This window comes from Phocoena sinus, chromosome 2, assembly GCF_008692025.1.
Source record: "Phocoena sinus isolate mPhoSin1 chromosome 2, mPhoSin1.pri, whole genome shotgun sequence".
Taxonomy (NCBI): domain Eukaryota; kingdom Metazoa; phylum Chordata; class Mammalia; order Artiodactyla; family Phocoenidae; genus Phocoena; species Phocoena sinus.
In genome coordinates, this window is record NC_045764.1 from 142170959 (window position 1) to 142191130 (window position 20172).

The following is a 20172-nucleotide window of genomic DNA, read 5'->3' on the forward strand; positions in this document are numbered from 1 at the left end:
CCCTGAAATATCTTCAGAGACATCAGTTTCTTTAACTGTCAGATGAAATAGTTACATTAAACCAAATGACTTCTAATATCCTTCACAGGCCTAACATTCTGATTCTTCATAAAAATTCCATTAAGGTCCTCTCTCAAATTATTGGTCCAGGCCTAATTTCAGGAATACTTGGAAAATTGAGAAGATTGCTTAGTAGTACTCTGCCACTATGTCAAATGCTCCTCTTCCTTTGATTTTTCCTCCTTGTTATAGCTCTCCTTTGTTTTTATCTTTATTTTCATACTCCTACCCCGTTTCTTCCCTGTTTCTTGGTCTTCATATGTATAGAAGTTACTGACCCCTGTTCTAAATAGTAGAGCTAAAGCAAGAACACAGTAAAATCAGAGTTTCAAATAGTGTTTCTTCTCATGAAACTTTTCATTGAAATTCAGTGGAATTGTTCTTTCTGCCCTATCTCATCTCCATGGAGCACAGTGAACAATTCCAAATTTCCTGAGAGAAGCAGTGACTAAGAAGAACGTGGGAAGGAAAAGATGATACGATAGGTGTTCATACGATAGTATTCACATCTGGGCTATCACCTGAAATGCAAAGGAAAGAACAGCCACGAAGATGTCAGAGTAACTCCAGTGAAGTTAAACCCTCACTCCAGATACATAATAAAAAGCTGGCCCTAGGCTTGACTTAAGACATGCCCACATGTTGTGACCTAAAGGAAACAAATCTACGTTTTTTCTTTTCCAACATTTGAATAGTGGTTTAGTAATTTGGGAAGAGGGGAGATGTGAGAAGAGCAAATTTAAGTAGTGTTTTAACTTATGAAAACAAACTCTCACTATTATTCCTGTTTTCATTAAAATACTGTTGGAAGTCAATGCCTTATTCAGTGCAGGACAATGTAAATCTGTGTCCCCAGTTTTACAGTTTTGGAGCTTTCCTTAAATAGGACAGATGAGATCAGTATCTGCTTGTGTTTGACAGAGTGAAAAGCCGGGAAAGGAAATTCATTAAGCCTACAACAAAAAGGCTGGCATGGCTCCATGAACTTAAAATAGTAAGAACTCTTAAAAGGTTTGCTTTGCCTTGATTGTGCTATAGGAAGAATCCATACAGGTCTGAGTTTTCCTTGCACAACTTTAAATTCAACAAGCTGGCATTATAGTGACAGTACAGGATAAAATGAAGAAAAAGAAAACTTGGCATCAAAACATTACAAATGATATATTTAATGTTCCATAATAACAACTGTGAATCTTGGCATCCTTTATTGTCAAATATATTAAAAATTATATCCAGTTTTTTCTGGAAGGCTGGTTGGTATTTGCTGCCTTATATGCGGTCTAATTCTGGAATCTCCCATTTATCCCTTATTATGCCAATTACTTTCTCTTTATAAGAAAGCATTCTTCAAAGACTTAACTTATTTTTGCTAATTCCCCTTGTATTAATATGCAAATATATTTAGAATATATGTGTTTGAATTTTTTAAAATATTGGTTTTATTTTTTCTAATGGTGAAAATGAAAGAAGAATTGGTTTAAAATGTCCATAATGCCACCATCAATAGGGGTATAAAGCTGAGTACCCTAAAAGTACTCAGTGGATCAGAAGATTATCAGCAGAATCTGACTTTCTCCCTCTGCCCCCGCAGAGTCCATGTCAGACGCACAGACAAAGTGGGAACAGAAGCAGCCTTCCACCCCATTGAGGAATACATGGTACATGTTGAAGAACATTTTCAGCTTCTTGCTCGCAGAATGCAAGTGGATAAAAAAAGAGTATATTTGGCCACAGATGACCCTTCTTTATTAAAGGAGGCAAAAACAAAGTAAGTTAGATGAACTAATGATTCTAGAGTGAACCATCTCTTTTCAGTTGAAAGGAATCCTTAATTCCCATGCCTTGTGATTCTTGTTACAATGAATGTTATTACTGATTATTGGGGGTTTTAAATTCACACAGCTGTGTACTTGTGCAACTGTTATTATGATCAAAGCATATGTGAGGTGCCAGCAAGGTGTAGATTTCATTCTGAAACCCCTTCTCTTGACTTGTAGGCTGCAGTCATCTCATTATATACTCACATGACCTTTATGTGCTTGGAAGGGAGAGAGCAAGCTTAATGGTGTCTCTTCTTGTAAGGAAGGGCACTAATTCCATCATGAGGGTCCTACCCTCATGACCTTATTTAACCTTAAGTACCTCCCAAAGACCCCACCTCAAAATATTATCACATTGGGGGTTAGGGCTTAAACATATGAATTCTGGGGGGACACAAACATTTAGTCCATAATACTAACCAACTCACAAGACTGTTAGCAATAAAGCACACCAGGTGCTTGCCCTTTTGCTCTTAACTATCTTCACCAACAATCACAGGCAACTGAAACCATGTGTAAGATGTGAGTTTTCATCTTATAAAAATTTCTGGAATTTGGAAATTATATTTTTTAGAAAGGCAAAAAATCAAAAGATGAGTTTTGTAAGTGAAATAATAAGGACTGCCAACTTGTACTGAGCTGTATTGAGCCCGCCTGCCTGTATTTCAGGCACTGTGCTAGGTGGTGGGGATTCCATGATAAGCAAGACACTCTCTGCTCTCAGGGAATTCCCAATCTAGTAGGGGAATGGACAGTTACAATACAGTATGAGTAGTGCTACTATAGAGTAATACCATCTACTCCAGAAATCATCCCTGAATCCTTGACTAAGTGGTTCTCCTCTGTGCATTCCTCTTAGTATTTAGCACTTGCTTACTTCTGTCTCCCTCACTAGGTTATAAGCACTTTAGAAACTATACCTAGTTCTAGTAAGTGCCCAGTAAGTATTGAATTATGTTCATTTCAGTCCTATCTGTTTGAAAACATTTTATTAGCAATTATCATTTGACCTTTTTGACTTTTAATTAATTTATTTCTCAATCCCTCTTTTATGTCACAAATGAGGGTTGGGAAGAAAAACAAATTTGGAATGAATAATGCAGGTATTTATCCATATCATTGGATAATCATTTAAACCCTATTCTACCTCGTAAGAATCTAAATTAACCTGATATAAATTGCTTTTTCTTTAAGGCTCCCTCTATTGATTATACACACAGACACTCACACGCACGCACACACACACACGCACGCACGCAGGTGTGCGTGTGCACAGACAAACAAACAAAAGACCAAGAAATTCATCAGCCAAACATAAGCCAAGTTATATAGTTATAATTCTTGTTTAAGTATAAGAGTTAGGGATTAAATAAACATTTGGATATAAAACAAGAAAAAATTTTCACAGATATTTTTCCAGTTTGATATTACAGACCTATTAGAGAGAAACAAAGTAGAAATAGTTCATCTTAGTCCTTCATTTTAAAATATCAGACTGAATTTGTAGCTTAGTTGAAAAAATGTTAAAGGATTACTTTATTTACTCTTTGACTTGTTCTTGAATGCATCATAAGTTTTTCCCTTGACTGGCAAAATAATTCATGCTCATTAGAAAATATGGAGTTGGTAAGTATACAATCAAGGAAAAAATATTACCCACAGTCTCATTACTCAGTGGCAACAACTATTTAAATATCAACATATTCCCTTCAGTCATTTATGTAGTTATACATTTGTGTAGTTGATCATATTCTATATAATTTGAACTCTTTTTTTACTTAATACAGCACTAGATCCCTTTTCCCAGGTTGCTAAAAAAAGTCATTGTAAATCTCTTTTTTTAGTGACTACATATCCACTGAATGGAAATGCCATTGCTTACTTGACCATTCTCTTAATATTCGGCAGGTTATTTCCAATTTCCAGTGCTATGAGGTATGCCTGAAATTATCCATATTATTTCCTTAATCTAGATTTCTGGACTTGGAAGTATTTAGATAAAAGGATATGAATATTTTATAGCTGTGATCCATAGCACAGCATGATATTTTTACACCAAGCAACCCTTATAGTACAGATGGCAGTAGTATCTACTTGGATTGTAAGAATTGTAAAGCTTGATTTTTCTCTTTTGTGTATGTATGTGTGTGTGGTCAGAAGCTAGTAACTCCTCTCCCCATGGTATTCCAGGCTATAAATGTAGCAATAGCATTTATAAATGTAGCAATAGCATTTTGTTATAAATGTAGCAATAGCATTTTGTGCATATTTTTTTCCTCTTTGGAAATTCTTTGGTTTTCTGAGTCATTTTAAGGTTCTTCTCAGGAATTTAAATACCGTTTTTCTCCTTCATTATTTTACTTAAATGTTTTTTCCACTCTGAATTAATTCTGCTTTTGACCTCTCAGGATTGGTTTTGATACCTAAGCAAATCATAAAACTTCTGTTATTGTTTTACGAGACCAAAGCATGAATTAATTTTTCAACAAGGTATATAGAATCCAAGGTGATTATAAGACTTTTCTGCTTCAGGAGGGTGAAGAGATAGAGAATTAAACTTAAATGAGGCATAGTATTCGTACAGTTAGAGAAGAAACCATTTTTCTGACTAGCTTATTCTTTGTAAAAGGGGTCAAGATTAGCTTATATATGTGGCTCCGGCAGTTAATGCTTTGTTGCTTAGTATAACACCTCAGGTCTCTCTAGCTTAAGACTGAGTTCATTCACGAGATTTTAGCACCAGCATCCTAGTGACTGTGACAGCTGCTGATAATGTGGAGATCTCTCTCTTAGGTAATTCACTGTTAGAGTGTTTAAATCACAGAATCTTTGGCAGTCAAAGAAGTAAGAACTATTAAAGTTGTCCGTCCAGCATTGCACTCTAAGATTGTGGAGACTGGGTTTAGGAGTGAAACAGGAGAAAAAACAAGGCATTAAAAATCTCTCAGATTGGGCTTCCCTGGTGGCACAGTGGTTGAGAGTCCGCCTGCCGATGCAGGGGACACGGGTTCGTGCCCCGGCCCGGGAGGATCCCACATGCCGTGGAGTGGCTGGGCCCGTGAGCCGTGGCCGCTGAGCCTGCGCGTCCGGAGCCTGTGCCCCACAGCGGGAGAGGCCACAGCAGTGAGAGGCCCGCGTACCGCAAAAAAAAAAAAAAAAAAAAAATCTCTCAGATTAAATATTTACATATTTAGTTTGCTCTTTATCAAAAATGCCGGACAAGCTCTTCCTAAAATTAGGTTCATTTAAATGAATAGAGGTAAGAGAAATTTGTTTTAAAGTTGTTGTAAAGCATTTGGTTGCCATGTGAAATGAAGAATCAGCAATAGTGGTAACGTTCTTCACTATTTTTTTGAACTACATCTAATATGCTAGACAGTTACAGGGCATTAGGAATACACAAAGAAATAAAAGATAATATGTGGGCTTCCCTGGTGGCGCAGTGGTTGAGAGTCCGCCTGCCGATGCAGAGGACACGGGTTCGTGCCCCGGTCCGGGAAGATCCCACATGCCGCGGAGCGGCTGGGCCCGTGAGCCATGGCCGCTGAGCCTGCGCGTCTGGAGCCTGTGCTCTGCAACGGGAGAGGCCGCAACAGTGAGAGGCCTGCGTACCGCAAAAAAAAAAAAAAAAAAAGATAATATGTGACTCCTTATCTCAGGGCGTATCCAACTGGTAGGCAGTAAACGGGTAACAAATAATCGGTGTCATTATATAATTGTCCTGAAGGAGTTGTATACTAGGTAGTGAAGTCCAGAAGAGGAGTATCCCCCTGTCTGGAGAAAGACCTCACAAAAGAAAATTTGATGTTAGTTTATAATTTCAAGTTACACCTTTGTGGGTGATATAAAAATAAATTTTTGCAAGATGGAAGAAGAAAAAAATATTTTTTTTAATCATTGCCAATCTCTGCAGCCTCACAGTGGAAGACTTCTGCTGGCATACTTGTAGGCGTAAGACAAGAAAGAAGCATGTTTGTGTGGAAAGTTTCATGCTCATTATTGGAAGTACAAAATCTCCTTCCCTCATTATTCACTTTGTTTCTGTTTTTCAACACTCAGTATCCTTCATCAAGCTATCTTTTGCATATAGAGATAAGGCCTGAGGAACTTAGGTGACCTTTTGGGTTGGTTCCAGGAAGAGGCCTTTAAGTTAGGAAGGGCATAATGTTCCCATCACTTCTCAGTAAAAGGATCCCTCTTGTGTTTGTTTCACTGAGCACCCAAACCATGCTGACAGAGTTAGTCTTTATTCTAGGATAAAACCTGTACTGGTGTGTTTTAATGATTTCCCCCCTCCTCCACCCTCCAGCCTTTTCATATTTATTTGTTTCTGTTTCTGTCCCATGACTGGATCTGCATCTTCACAGGAATCACATTAAAAGTTTTTTTGGTGGTTTTCTTTTCAGAACAAATGTGACATTTCCTTCATCTCCCTGATTCAAAGTTGAGGAGGGCAAAATGTCAAAAATAATGAGGCCAAATGGATCTGAACACTGAATACCAATCACTGAAACAGTGCTCAGAGACTTTTTCTTCACAGTCATTACTAGAGGCTATGAGAGAAAACGCCTTGGAGGTTGTGGAATGAAGAGAAATCTGAAGCAGCTGTTAGGGAATTAGGAAAACGTCCCAGACATAGGTAGCACTAACTTGTTCATGTATTCATCCACATAGCATTGTGTGGAGTGCTAGATGCTGTGATGCAGAGGAAAATAAGGCATAGTCCTAACCTTTGGGAAATACTGTGTGGGAAAAAGACATGTAAGCTGACTCCTGCTGCCTCAGGGCTTATAAATAGGAACTATTATTCTTTCAACAAATATTTATTGACCTTGTATTATATTCCAGATTCTCTTCTAGGTGCTGAGAATAATAGAGTGAACAAAGCAGATGAAATACCTCTCTTTATAGAGCTTACGTTCTAGTTAGGGATGATGGAGGTGGGGAATGAATGCAGACAGTAAATAAACAGTAAATATATATTATGTTCAGTGATAGTAAGAGCCATGGAGAAAAATTAAGCAAGTAAAAGGGATAGGGATTGCCAAACTCCTCACTAATAAGGCAGCATTTGAGCAGAGATCTAAGAGGGAAGTAAGAGATAAAACCAGGTGAATATCTGGGGAAAGAATGTTTAACAATCACAGTTAATGATTTATTGAGCATTTACTACGTGTCAGATACTCTTCTAAGCACTTTACGTTGCTTAATTTATTTAATTCTTAAAAAATTATATAAAATAGGTACAATGACTATCCCCTTTGCATGTAACTTCTGAAAGTTTACAACTTAACTCTGATCTGTCTCATACACTGAGAAAATTTATTCACTCTATACTAGAGTATAATTAAAACTCTAATTCAGAGTAGAATCATTTGAACGTATAGTAGACTTTTTAAACACATCCTGTTTTAATATTTTTTAACACATAGCTTCTCAGGACTACCACAATATTAGTTGGTGAACATCTACAAGGAATTTGCTTTCATAAATTTATTAGAATGGTTTTCTGTCACCGTTATTTGTTAAGATGGTGCTTATGGGGGTTAAGGGAGACAAGTCTCAGTTATCACAAATTCTAAACTAAAAATTTAAATGAAGTTTAATCATGATGTTTATATTCTAAAGGAAAAGCTCAGTGACCAAATTTGAAAGCAGGTTGGAGCCTCCTAGAGAGGTAGGAGGCAACTGGGACTCCCCCTGGGGACACATATACTGGCAGCAGGCAGTTGGAAGCTCATTCTACCACAGGGACCCTGGTGCTGGCAAACACCATTTTGGAGTCCTCCTTCTAGCCTATTAGAACCAGGGGCTTACATGCCCACTAGTTGATTAGCACCAGTACTGGGATCCCCGAACCCCACAGCCAGCCATGCTGGGACCCAGCACTGCCCACCAGCAACACAAGACCAACCCTAGGACTTGCGGGCCTGCAACCAGGCACACCAGGACCCAGCCCAAGCCACCAGTGGACTGGCACCAGCCCTTCCCAGGGACTTCGCAGGGAGTTCCCGGGACTTCCCAGGCCATGTAGCCAGCTGTGTCAGGACCCAGACCCACCTACCAACAGCTAGCAGCCTCTACATGAGGCAGGACCTGGCAGCCAACCGGGATGGGAACTAGCCCTACCTACCAGCATGCCCACAGTAGTTGACCCCACCACAACAGAAGTGCCCACTCAGCCCACATACAAAGGCACCCTTAGATTATATAGCTCTGGTGACCAGAGGGGAGTATGTAGCTGGGCCCCATAGGACATCTCTTACATAAGGTCACTTCTCCAAGAACAAGAAACATAACTGACTTGCCTAATACATACAAATAAACACAGAGAATTTGGCAAAATGAGGTGACAAAGGAACGTGTTTCAAATGAAGGAACAAACCCCAGAAGGAGAGCTAAGCAAAGTGATGAACAGTCTACCCAATAAAGGGTTCAAGGTAATGATCATAAAGATGCTGAATGAACTCGGGAGAAAAATTGATGAACACAGTGGCAGACTTAACAAAGAGAAAGGGTAAAGAAGAACCAAACAGAGCTGAAGAATGCAATAATTAATCATTGAAATAAAAAATACACTAGAAGGAATCAACAGTAGATTAAATGATACAGAAGAACAGATCAACAAACTGGAAGACAGAGTAGTGGAAATCACCCAAGCTGAACAAAAAAAAGAGAAGAATTTAAAAAGCGAGGACAGTTTAAGAGACCTCTGGGACAACAAAAGCATACCAACATTTACATTATAGGGATCTCATAGGGAAAAGAGAGACAGAAAGGGGCAGGGAACTTATTTAAAACAAGAATAGCCAAAAATTTCCCTAACCTGGGAAAGGAAACAGACATCCAGGTCCAGGGAGCACAGAAAGTTCCGAACAAGATCAACCCAAAGAGGTCTACACCAAGACACATTGTAATTAAAATGACAAAAAATAAATATAAAGAGAGAATCTTAAAAGCAGCAAGAGAAAAGCAACTAGTTATGTACAAGGGAACTCCCATAAGACTGTCGGTTGACTTTTCAGCAGAAACTTTGCAGGTCAGAAGAGAGTGGCATGATATATTCAAAGTGATGAAAGGAAAAAACCTACAACCAAGAATACTTTACTCCACAAGGCTACCATTCGAATTTGAAAGAGAGAGAAAGAGTTTTACAGACAAGCAAAAGCTAAAATTGTTCAGCACCACTAAACAGGCTTTACAAGAAACGTTACAGGGACTTCCCTAAGCATAAAAGAAAAGACCACAACTAGAAATATGAAAATTATGAAAGGAAAAATCTCATTGGTAAAAGCAAACAAACAGTAAAGGTAGTAGATCAGCCACTTGTAAAGCCAGTAGGAAACTTGAAAGACAAGTAGTAAATTATCTATATCCACAATACGTGGTTAAGGAATACACAAAACAAAAAGATGTAAAATATGATATCAAAAAACATTAAATGTGGGCAGGGGAAGGCAGGAATAAAAACGGGAGTTGTTAGAATGTGTTCGAACTTGAGATCCACTTGAAATACTTATACACACACACACAACCCACCCTTACACCTATAGGAACTAGAAAAAGAAGAACAAAGCCCAAAATTAGTAGAAGGAAAGAAATGATAAACACCAGAGCAGAAATAAGTGAAATAGACACTTAAAACAGTAGAAAAGAGCAATGAAACTAAGAGCTTTCTTTGAAAAGGTAAACAAATTGATAATCATTTATCCAGACTCATCAAGAAAAAAGAGAGAGGACCCAAATGAATAAAATCAGAAATGAAAAAAAGAGATGTTACAGCCAACACCACAGAAATCAAAGGATCAAAAGGGACTACTGCAAACAGCTATATGTGAGTAAATGGACAACCTAGAAGAAATGGATAAATTCCTAGAAAATTTCAGTCTCCCAAGACTAAATTAGGAAGAAATAGAAAATATTAATAAACCAATTACCAGTAATGGAGTTGAATCAAGATTGATCAAAAAACTTACAACAAACAAAAATCCAGGACCAGATGGCTCTACAGGTGAATTTTATAAAATATTTAAAGAAGAGTTAACGCCTATGCTTCTCAAACTATTCCAAAAAATTGAAGAAGGAACAATTCTGAACTCATTCTACAAGGCCAACATCACCCCAATTCCAAAACCAAAGACGCCACAGAAAGAGAAACTTACAGGCCGATATCATTGATGAGATACAAAAATCCTTAATACAAAATATTAGCAAACCGAATCCAGCAGTACATCAAAAGGATCATATACCATGATCAAGTAGATGCAAGGATAGTTCAATATTTGCAAATCAATCAGTGTGATACACCACATTAACAAAACAAAGGATAAAAATCATATGATCATCTCAATAGTTGCAGAAAAAGCTTTTGACAAAATTCTATATTCATTTATAATAAAACTCTCAACTAAGTGGGTGTAGAGGAAACATACCTCAACATAACAAAGGCCATAAGATATCACAGACTAACAGCTAACATAATACTCAGCTGTGAAAAGCTGAAAGCTTTTCCTCTAAGATCAGGAAGAAGACAAAGATGCCCAGTCTCACCACTTTTATTCAACGTGGTATTGAAAGTCCTAGCCACAGCAACCAAAAGTTGTTAAGAGACTAAATCCTAAGAGTTTTCATCACAAGGAAAATTTTTTTTTCCTTTTTTAAAAATTTTGTCTGTAATGAGATGATGGAAGTTCACTAAACTTATTGTGGTAACCATTTCACGATGTGTGTAAGTCAGATCATTGTGCCTTAAACTTATACAGTGCTGTATGTCAATTATATCTCAATCGGGACTTCTCTGGTGGTCCAGTGGTAAAGAATCCACCTTACAGTGCAGGGGACGCAGGTTCAATCCCTGGTCAGGGAACTGGGATCCCATGTGACGTGGGGCAACTAGGCCTGCACGCCATAACTACTGAGCTTGTGTGCCTCAGCTAGAGAGCCCATGTGCTGCAAACTACAGAGCCCATGTGCTCTGGAACCCGCACGCCACAACTACAGAGCCTGGAGCCTGTAGGCCACAACTAGAGAGAAGACTGCGCACCGCAACGAAAGATGCCATATGCCTCAGCGAGGATCCCGCATGCCGCAACTAAGACCTGATGCAACCAAAAACAAATAAAATAATAGATCTTTTTAAAAAGTATACCTCAGTAAAACTGGAAGAAGAAAAAACAATGTATAAGTTGTATTTTTATAAAGATATATGCTTAAGGATAAAAGTGGGAAAGGAATGCATAAAATGAAAATGTGTCTGTGTGAAAAAAATATGAAAGCAGGTTGAAAAACCTCTTCAAGGTTACTTATTATGATGAAAATAAAGAGCTTTCTGTTTTCCATTCTTTCATGAATTGAAAGGGACATTCTGGTGCATATGTGTATTTTATATGTCATGTATTATATGTATTTTATATGCCAATAACTTTTAACATACAGGACACCCCAGAATGGTTTCTGCCCCATCAATGGATTCAAAGATGCTTTGTCAGCTACTCTATTGAATGCCAGAATTAAAGATTTCCTTACTGTCAGAAAGAGGGGGACTCTTGGTTAAAGGAGCTGGCTACCTCCTGCTGATAGGATACTATTTCCTGACAGAATTCTATGATTTCAGTGAGTTTGTATAAATTTATTTCTTTTTTCAGGTACCCCAGTTACGAATTTATTAGTGATAACTCTATCTCTTGGTCAGCTGGACTACATAATCGATACACAGAAAATTCACTTCGAGGTGTGATCCTGGATATACACTTTCTCTCCCAGGCAGACTTCCTAGTGTGTACTTTTTCATCCCAGGTAAGCATTTTTAAGTGATCAATACTCTTTGGTTATACTGAGTCAGAAAGTTCTTGGAGTTTTAAAAAATGTTAGTTTTCATGACTCGGGTACAATGTTTTTAATATTGGGGAATGATCCCTTTTGTGAAAGAATGAGAAGATTCCGGAAAACCTAGCTATTTGAGTGCACTGAATATTTCATTGTTTGCAAGCAATTGTTGACTACATCTCTACTGAAGCCAGCTGCTGGGGTTGTTTAAAGTACTTGGCTTATTCACAGCATTTAACAGAAACAGCAAGTAATTAAGTTTACTTAATACTTTCTGATTTTGCATACAATCAGTACATAACCAGAGCCCATCCATTTCTACACATCAGTGCACTGATACTGAGAGGGTTAAATGCTCAGCATTTTGCCTCACTTGATTGCTTTATAGAAAATAAGAAAGAGTAAATGTAATTCCTCTTTCAGGTCCTTTTAACATTTCCACCAAGCAAGAAACTGTACATTATATTTAAGCAATACCATATTATAATCATTCTTTGAGTTTATTGTTATAGATATTTAATATGTTGTTGGTTTGGTGTGTGTGTTTTTACGAGTGCTCCAATCAGCCTTATATGCCCAGTGGAATATCAGCATAGAAAGATTTATTGTGGATTTTATTCAACTGTCTCATTTATGTGCATATTATTGGTTAGTTTGTTCAACACGCGGTTAAATGATTGTTTGTGCTCAGACCTATACTAGGTGTAGAGGGAATTTCAAAGGAGATCGAAGATACAGCTCTTACCCTGGTCCAGAATCTAGTGAGCAAAATATCCACATGAAATAACCAGAGAATAATTACAAAGAAATATAAGCCATGTAAGATAAATATACGCCTGAAAGCTTAGAAGAAGCGGAGAAAAGAAAGTGTGCAAAGGAGAGACACATCATTTACATGGGAATATACTGCAGAGAGTATAAAGAAATGGACAGTTTTTTATTACGTGACAGTGTACACTGTCACAATGGTATGGTGATATGATTGTTGGAAAGACACTTATCCCAGCAAAGCCTGTATGAGTTCCTTCAATGTGGCATAAGAATACAACTTAAGACGCAAAGACAGCTACACAGAGCAGGAGTCACATGGCAGCAGTCCTCATCAGAGGGAAAACATGAAGGCATCCATAGCTGATATTCTCCCTAATTGGGGTGAGGATCCTATCTTTGAGAAGGGGGTGGGATGCGGGGAGGAGTTGTAACTACCTAGTCCCTCTCAACTGCTTTTGAGAATCTGGCTGTGTGCCTACGTGATCAACAGGTGCAAATAACACATTTTCCAATGCTTCTTGCTAGAACGATTGAATCAAGAGTCACTTTCCCAGATGTACCACCTCCTCTGTAGGTCTAGATTTTAGGCCTTCCTAAAGTCTATTCCTTTAGTCCAGGGTTTCTCAACCTGGCACCGTTGGCATTTGGGGCTGGATAAGTTGCTGTGAGGTGCTGTCTTGTGCGTTATAGGATGCTCAGCAGCGTCCGTGGCCAGTAGACCCTCACCTCAAGTTGTGACAGCCAACAGTGTCTCCAGACATTGCCACATGTCCCGGGTGGGGGGAGTGGGAGGGCAAAATCACCCTTGTGAGAACCACTGCTCTAGTTATAAAGCTCTAAAAGTAAATAAATATATACATGTCTAAACATTTACCAACCTTACATGGAGGTAGACACTGAGACTTACAAGGACGTGCTCTATGTTTTGCTTTCCTTTGTCCAGCTCTCCTTAATAATGCCATTAGACTCATTCTGGAAAGAAAATCTTTTGTTTATTTCCCTTTTCAAGGATGTGCTGTAGAATTTTTGAGCCTCATAGCCTCATAAGTCTAGTTTTGACCCAGAAGTCAGGACCTCTGTCACTTCATGCTACTGGAAACCTGTCCAGGTTTGAAGAGCATATTGTTCACACTACTTTGTTCTGTTTTATGCATAATATCAACCTCTGTGTCTTCTTCAGACCTCAGATCCAGAGAAACAGTTTATATGAAGAAAGCGTAGTAATGAGAGGTCTGGTTGTATCCAAAGGAATAAGATTTGTGATTATATATTATATTGTTCCTAAAAACTCTTGGCAAGTCAAGTTTCATCCAAAATAACTCTGATCATTTAAACCAATATTTTGTGTCCCAAGATAGACTTGAATACCTCAAAACATGTTAGGGCTCAGAATAAAAGTTTTAACAGTAAAAAATACCTTACATTTATATAGTGAGGAGCAGTTTGCTGAATGTGATCACCTCCTTTCTTGGTGACTAACAGCTGTAGCATTTGAGACTGTGGAATAATTCCACATTCATTGATTAATCTTTGGGCTTCCTTGCACCCCGGTTTTTTTTGGTTTTTTGGTTTTTTTGGCTGCGCTGGGTCTTCATTGCTGCGTGCAGGCTTTCTCTAGTTGCGACGAGCAGGGTCTACTCTTTGTTGCGGTGCACAGGCTTCTCATTGCGGTGGCTTCTCTAGTTGCAGAGCATGGGCTCTAGGCACGCAGGCTTCAGTAGCTGTGGCACGTGGGCTCAGTAGTTGTGGTGCATGGGCTTAGTTGCTCCACGGCATATAAGATCTTCCCGGCCCAGGGCTCGAACCCGTGTCCCCCGCATCGGCAGGTGGATTCTTAACCCCTGCACCACCAGGGAAGTCCTGCACCCCAGTATTTTTTGAAAATATTTTTAGTAAAAAGGCATTTGGTACAGTTTAATATTCTTGTGGTGTGAACGAGTTGGTTGGTGGCTTGTAGCATAAACCAAACCAAAATTGCCATAAACCAAAATCGGAATCGTTTGAAGAATGCCCCCAAAATGTCTCATCAGCAGTAGCAGTGGAGTTTGAGGAAACGTCACTGATGACATCAAAGTATCAAGCCATTGACTTCATGAGACAGAGAACAGGAATGAGGCATTGTGGGCTCTGGAGTCAGACTACCTGGGTTTAAATCCACCTTTGACCACTTAGTGACTCTGTGGCATTTGAACAAATTACTTAGCCTATCACTGACTTTTTTCCCCCTCCCTGTGAAAATGGTAAATACAGTAATACCTACTGCATAAAGTTTTTGTGAGGATTAAAGAGTTATTATATGTAAAGCACTGAGAATAGTACTCAGCAATATGTTAAATGCAATGTTAGCTGCTATTATTATTTATAAAGGAATAGATATAGGTATATCTTTGCCTGTTAGACTCTACAGTATTTATTTTAACAGCTTTTTTTCACATGGCCCCATTTCAGACTATATGATCTCACGTTTTAGAAGGAACATGAAATATGCTGTTCAAGGACTCCATTACCTCTGCTTATGGTCGTGGGTGATGCTTAGGTTCCACATAGTCATTGTGTGCATCGGATGTGTGTAACAATTCTTCATAAAGAATAATAACCAGTAACATTCGGCATATTAATTCCTGTGCCAAGGTACCACCTTAACTCTATTTTATTAAGCTTCTTGAAAGAGAGCGTCACCATATAATATGAATTTTCAGAAACAAAAGCTCTTCATTCCCAAAGGGTGAGTGATAAGTAATAGTATTTGCTTTAGCAAATGCAGGTAAAGTTGTGTATGTTTTGACTTTAGGGAACTTAATCTGCAGACTTTCCTGCAGAAAACAGAAGAAGACTAAAGCCTTACATCCAGAAGGGTGATAAGAGAATAAAACAATGAGAACCAAATCTCAGCCCAGAATAAAACGTGGACAACCAACTTTCAAACTTTGCTTGATGATCTCATTTCAAGAGATGGTTAGAAGGGATAAAAGTTTAGTATCTTCTTCATAATGTTTTGCCAATCCTGAAGTTTCAGTCATGTAAACTTTCTGTCTCCTGTATACTACCCTTTGAGGACTTTTATGCTATATGACAATAGTGAGAAAGAGTTTATCTGTTGACCATGTGCTCTTGTAGACAATACTGGAAGAATGAAATGTATTGTTAGAAGGAAATTGCAAGGCCGGATTGATGTTTGAGAAACTGTAGGCACAAATGTCATGGTACCTTAATCAGGATTCTTTATAAGGTTTTGGACCCATTCTTCTCAGTCTTAGGGCCTTCTAATCATTCTGGTTTTATATCCACAAGTGAGGTCTGGGAATTCTCTCTCCTTAAGTGAAAAGTTTTTAAAAGCCAAGAATATGACTCTACTCTCTAATTTTGTTACTATTGTTGCCCTCAGTTTTCTGAATTCTTTCATCAGAGCTGTTTCTCACAGCCAAGCTTGTCCTAAAAGCCTCGTAAATTGAAGAAAACAACCTTCAGGATTTAGTCTGAAAGTTAGAGGCAATATTAACGCTTTTCAACAGCATCAAGTAAGTTTTGAAAGCTATGCAGTGCATCGCATTCCAAACTATTCTACCAAATACTCTAATCTTGTTCTGTGTTACTGGAAGTTGCCTATGCCCTAAGCATCTACTATGTCATTTAAGTTACTTTCATATTTAATGAAACCATCTAAAGTCTGAAGCAAAGGAATTGGCGTTCCAATTCCAGCAGTTGACAGCTCACTCAGTTGTAGATGGGCAAAATATCAGGAAGGTTTTCTTTTTAAAATACTGTTTGTCAAGTTTTAGAATCAGCTTTTATAACTCTGGAATCTGATTTACAAAAATGGTTGGTAGATGTCCATTTTAAAGACTATGGGTAATCAACATTTTTTAAGGAACAGTCAACATTGTTCATTAGTTTCTCAATCATTAAAATCACCATAGGACAAAATTACTTTTTTTCCCCCTGAGACACTTCCCTTTGTGGCACTTAATATGAGATTCTCCTGGCATTCTCTGTTGTTTCATTCCAAATCCACACACAGCGCAACTGGCCTCGTCATGTTTTGAATCAGATTTTGGAAAGCCCAGAGGGAGAAACCAGATACTACATTCATTTTATTCTAGACAGATGGCTCTCGATAGGAATTTCCACTGAGGTATGGTTCATGAGACGACAGTAGATACTGTGCTCTCATTGAATAGCAAAACAAAGCAGTTTACAGTAAAAGTTCACAGATAGCCCAGCCTCACGCCAGTGAGACAAGAGCCCCACTTCCAACTTCTCACACTAGGAGATCCTTCTGGCCCTGTCAGTTTTGACAAAAGCCAAGATCCCATCTGCTCTGAGAAAGCTTTGGAGGCTCATGCAAAGCTCAGCTGGTTGTTACTCAGGGATAAAATTCAAACTAATGGACCTTCCTCCACTTTTTAATTTTTTTTTTTTTTGTAAATACAGTCATATCTATGTTTTATCCTTCAGCAGGATTTTTGCTTTTACTCATTACTGTGTGCTTAGTAGTGTTCTAAAATGATATAGTACCAAATCAACAGCAAATGAAATAAAACATATGTGTGGCCAAGCACTGCTTTGCAAACCATAGACTACCCCTCTCAATCATGCTACCTGTCAAGTATCAAACCTGAGTATTGACATCAACTGAAAGACCTCATTTACCTGTCACGTGATTTGGATTTGTTAAGCCCAGAGAGGAAGCCTAGGGTGATTAAATGCAAACGTTGACACCATAGTAATCTTTCTTGCCCTTTGCAGTAAATTGCCCCATGGTAATATAGAGAAAAAATTTTTAATTACTCAGAATGTTATATATGGATCTTAAGGATTAAATATCACCAGTGGACTTGCAACTCCACTGTTGGACTGGTATTATGCATGGAGCAGTATTCATTCAGAAGGTACTTACTGAGTGGCTACTCTGTGGCAGGCACTGTTCTAGGTACTTATCCTCAGAACCTAAGGCAGTTCAGTGTATGGTTTAGAGACAGAGAGTTCTAATTACATTTCTGTCATTTACTAGCTCCTTTATTCATTTTTTTTATTTTTTGGAAATTAATCTTTCTTTGGCATAGCTTCTTCAGCTGTAAAATATAAATAATAACAGTAACCAACTCATAGGGTTGTTGTGAGAGTTAAGTGAGTTGAGAGGAAGCATGTATGCAAGTGCAGCTATTAGAACAGTGCTCAGTAAGCTCAGCTGCTCTCATTATTGCCATTATTATGAGAAGGAGAAAGAGTCTTATATTGGTCCACTCTGTGTCTGCAAGTTCTACCATTCGTAATTTCTTTGGCTTAAGAAAGTACAGTGACGCAGTCGTTGAAAGTCCACCTGCCGATGCAGAGGACACGGGTTTGTGCCCCGGTCCGGGAGGATCCCACATGTCGCAGAGTGGCTGGGCCCGTGAGCCATGGCTGCTGAGCCTGTGCGTCCGGAGCCTGTGCTCCGCAAGGGGAGAGGCCACAGCAGTGAGAGGCCCACGTACCGCAAAAAAAAAAAAAAAAAAAAAAAAAAAGTACATGTGTTATCCAGCGGCCTAATACATCAACAGCTATTGATACCAAAACGTAAACTGATTATTAGGATTACCCCAAAAGAAAGCACATCCCTAAGGGTATGGGACTAAGGGCAGTGTTGTTTTTATGAGAGTGAGAAGTTTATTAATGAAAGGAGGAAACACATTAAGGTTCATTGCCATGGTGGGCATTGTGGTCATCCGAAAGACAGTGCAAGGTCTTGCATCCCTGGCTAGGGATAGTTGAAAAGTGGGTGGAGGGGCCCTGATTATAAGACTCTCAGGTTTTCCCAAGGCCAGCCTTGGCCTTAAGTTATATCTTTCTGCTATTAAAATGTGAACGTGGAGAATAGGATCTGCAAGAAAAAATATGCTTAGCAGTTAACAAGCATACACAGACTGCCTGGGTTCAGAACCTGAATATGCCACTTAATAGTGGTGTAACCTTGAGCATATTCCTTAAATGACCTTTGACATCCATAAAACAAGCATGATAAAATTTTATGGGGCTGCTGACAATTAAATTAGACCTAGAAACAATGTCTGACAGAAAAAACTCAGTAAATATGCCTCTATCATTGTTATTGTACTTTGCTATTATTGGAGCTGCTTTGTTTTAATTATTTAGTTTCTTTCCAAAGGCTTAACTTGATTTTGCTTGTGCTGTGTGGGCCTTTGGCTGAATTTGAAGTTCAAGTTCCAAATCTTTTTTAGCCTCATTTTGTTATAGTTTCAGTATTCTACCAGTGATCTCAATCGTACCAATATAAAATTAGTTTGTTGATGAAGTAGCAAATTTGAAAGCAAAGTTATTTTCTTGGTTCCATGTCTAGTTGAAATTCTAGCACTAGAATTTGGGCAGATCTCCTTGTATTTTAGTCCCTATCTGCAAAATTAAAAATACTATCTGAACTTAGTTTCATTTACAAATTACATATAGCATGTGAAAACCGCCCCTCGGGTTCCTAAAATTCAGACTTTTTAAGGAGTTAAGTTGATGATTAACCGAATCAGATTCCATTTGCTCATAACATTTAAGAATTCAGGTTTTGATATCATGAATGCCAAAGTTTTAAAGAACTGCTGGGTAATCCTAGATTGCTCCACTGAGCAGATTGACAATTACTATTAGTATTATTTTAAATATGTGCAAAAGTATTGGTGTAGGGACAATAAAACTTCATTAACGGAGGTAACCACAACTGGAGATGTAGGAAAATTGACCCGAGTTGAGTCCTGTGTTCACAGTGTATAATGGAAGAATTTTCTAAGCAAAATGATAGTATTCTCTCTTTGGTCTTCACCTATTGTTAGAAAAGTTTCTGAAACCCATTTACTCTATAATGAATATATTTGTTAATTGCTTAAAATGTTATACCTCCATTAAGATAGTTATAGTTTGTCACCAAGTATGAAGCTCAAGGAATGAAGCTCAGATTGTGAAATTCCAGCTGCCATCCAGTGGGAATGGTAGGTATTTTTTGGACAGAGGAATCTTTTAAGTCGCCTGAAGTGCATCAGGTAGATGCCTCGTCCCCAAAGTCTAGTTCATCTGATTTCAGTCTAGATGCTACTGTCTACACATCACACACATCACACTTTAGAACAGAAGTGGCAGATATATTTTAGCTCATCTGGCAATAGTTGATTGTCAGTAATTACATGAATTTCGATTGAGAAGAGTTCTGAGACCCAGTCCAGATTAGCAGAAAAGAGTATGTGATTTATTAACACTGAATGAAGGAAGGGGAGCAGCAGCATTTGTGTAAAGTATTTATAATCCTGATTCTAATCCTGAACCTTGAATTCACCAAGGGCATAGACTGTGTCTTACTCATTTTCGTACCACTAGTGCCCAACATAGAACACTCTGTGGCTTTTAATAAATTTTTATTAAAATTAAAATTTTATATTTTAATAAATATAAAGTTATGAATTCATATTCATAAAATACTTTGCACTGTATATACACATACTTTTTTTCTCTGAGAGATCTTAATTGTGATTATCTTTTATGTTAAAAAAAAAAGATACAAGCACAGAAATGAAGAATGACTTGTACCATCATCTGAGAGCAAATGGACTGAAAAACTGTGACTAGAATCCACTGCTTCTCATTCTCTCAGTCCTGGTCCTAGTCTAGTCCTAGTCTCTTTGGCCAAGAGCTTTCGGATTGCTATGAAGGAGATCTT

The 20172-nt window shown here is 38.2% G+C and overlaps 1 protein-coding gene across 8 annotated transcripts in view; it reads left to right on the forward strand.

Annotated features, from left to right (window-relative positions):
• Positions 1-20172, forward strand: part of FUT8 (fucosyltransferase 8) — a 325108-nt gene that overhangs the window by 303899 nt on the left and 1037 nt on the right. For all 8 annotated transcript variants that reach the window (XM_032622335.1, XM_032622331.1, XM_032622333.1 and 5 more), the window contains 2 exons: positions 1652-1828; positions 11525-11675. In XM_032622335.1, the coding sequence (XP_032478226.1) occupies positions 1652-1828; positions 11525-11675 (328 nt within the window). The remainder of the gene's footprint in view (positions 1-1651; positions 1829-11524; positions 11676-20172) is intronic.